Below are 2,186 nucleotides of genomic sequence, written 5' to 3'. Positions count from 1 at the left end.
CAAATCAAACTCTTTGTTTTCCTTGGATATATAATGGCACCACCGTACAGTTCTAACACACATCGTCTCCCCTGGAAACCCAGGTGTCTATTTCCTGACTGAGCTTTTGGTAGAAACAAGAAAACCTGTTGTGACTTTTGGGCTGTTTGGCTTCTGGCTGGCTGTAGTCCTTGCATTGGGCTCACCTCTGCCTGACTCTCAGAATAGGGACTGACAGGCACCCATCACCAAGTGAGACATTTCCTCAAAGTTTGGAGGTTTCCAGGATGCCACAGAGACTTATATAACCAGGGATATGAGAGGATTTGGGGGTAAATTAAGCAGAATAGCATCTTGGAATAGTTGGACTTAAAGGACATCATTAATCTCTAAATCCTTGCAACGATTCTGGTATTAATTCTTCTAAAATAAATAATTACCATAATTATTATCCCTCTTATGGATTAAAAGACTCAAAATTATAGTGCATGTAATTGTTCCAAAGTCTAGAAGCCAAAAAATCAGGCACTGAAGAGTAAGTCCCCACGGAAAAGCACAAGACCTGTTAACATCCCTATAACATTATAGACCATTCCTCTACTCCCTTACTAAAGTCCCTGAATGAATGTGCTTATTCATTCTGTCTTTTCTTCCTCAGACACAATGATTGACCATGAAGCCAGGCCCCAACCCAAATTGTTTCTGTTTATATTACCAAAGACCCCCACACTGATGAATGGGCAATATGAAGGGGTACCCCAAAATGAATTTTTTTTGTCCAAAGCTATGTGTTTAAATATTTTTTACAAAACAACCTTACTACCTTTAAAGTACTTTCCATTACACTTAATACACTTGTCAAGTTCACGATTTCATTGTTGGAAACATTTTTAAGATTCATCTGTTTGGACGGTTGACACCCCCTCCATCATTTTATTCTTCACCTCTTCTATGTCAGCAGTGCTGTTCTCTCATGTTCTTCTGCATTTACAGAAACAAAAAGAAGTCACTTGGAACAAAGGCAAGTGAGTACTATGTGTGGTGCAAGAGAGGCATGCTGATTTTTGCCCAAAACTGGCTGCACAGAGATTGCTGCATCAGCAGGTGCGTGTTGTAGTGGTAAAACCAATCCTCAAATGCTACAATCAGGCCTTTTTTGGTCACACACTCTTATGCAGTCTTTTCAGAACCTCTAAATGCAAAGCTTGATTAACACCCCGACCTGGCTGAGTGAATTCCAAATGCACTACGAATCGACACATGTGCATTTGCTCAGGAAATTGACAGGTGTCCAGAATGAGTTTTTGTCATCAATCAACATTTCACCTTTTTTTTTTTCATTTCGCCATTTTTGAAGTGAGAAAACCACTCATACACTTGAGTTTTCCCCACAGCATTGTCCTTGTAAGCTGTATTCAATATCACTACAGTTTCCCAAGAAGGAAACAAGATTTACAGCCACACGCTGTTCTCTTAAGTTGGCCATCACAAAAAATGAGATTCAAGTAAAACTGCTTTCACAAAAAAATTCACTGTGACTAGAGAGAATCTTCCCAGGCCCCCTAACTCAGAGCGAGTTTCTTGATGCTCTCCTAGTGAGAACAATGCATTCTACAGAAAGTTCTGCTCTACTCAGCACAATTCTGAGAATGTTGGGCACCAGATGGTTGTAATACCTTTAAGACTCTGTGCCTGCTTCACCCTATCTTTGCCCTTTAACACAGATACCAGCACCATGATGAAGATAGAGCCAGCCGTGGTACTACAGTCAGATAATGTGTCCATTATTAAATAGATGACATGATAGTAAAATAAGCCTTTGCTGACTTTAGCCACTATGATTTAATAACACACTACTCTAACCCTTCACTCAAAACTCACTGCCCTTGAGTCTATCCCAACTCACGGTGACCCTATCGAGCAGAGTAGAAGTGCTGCTTTGGGTTTCTGACACTGCAAATCTTTATAGGAATATAATGTCTCATCATTCTAAGGACAGCTGGTCTTTTCAAACTGATGACCTTGTGGGTAGAAGCCCAACATGTAATCCACTACTTCACCAGGGCACTCTCACACTAACCCTTGGCACTATACTTTGACAACATACCTTGAAATTTCCTTAGCATGTCCCTCATCCCAGGAATGTGACACACTGTCTTCAGCTCCATGGGAATGGTCTCTGCTTCCAACCGTGTAATAGATTTACT

At 40.7% G+C, this 2,186-nt stretch overlaps 1 protein-coding gene across 1 annotated transcript in view; it reads right to left on the bottom strand.

Moving 5' to 3' along the window:
* The window catches only part of TRIM58 (tripartite motif containing 58), a 17,851-nt gene that overhangs the window by 2,261 nt on the left and 13,404 nt on the right, over positions 1 to 2,186 (bottom strand). The window contains exon 4 of the mRNA XM_004697235.3: positions 2,087 to 2,186. Within this exon, the coding sequence (XP_004697292.2) occupies positions 2,087 to 2,186 (100 nt within the window). The remainder of the gene's footprint in view (positions 1 to 2,086) is intronic.

The sequence above is a fragment of the Echinops telfairi genome, unplaced genomic scaffold, assembly GCF_000313985.2.
Source record: "Echinops telfairi isolate 266 unplaced genomic scaffold, ASM31398v2 ScPeMD7_7469;HRSCAF=8507_0, whole genome shotgun sequence".
NCBI classification, from domain to species: domain Eukaryota; kingdom Metazoa; phylum Chordata; class Mammalia; order Afrosoricida; family Tenrecidae; genus Echinops; species Echinops telfairi.
Note: the sequence above shows the minus strand (reverse complement) of the source record. Positions and strands in the feature narration are given on the sequence as shown.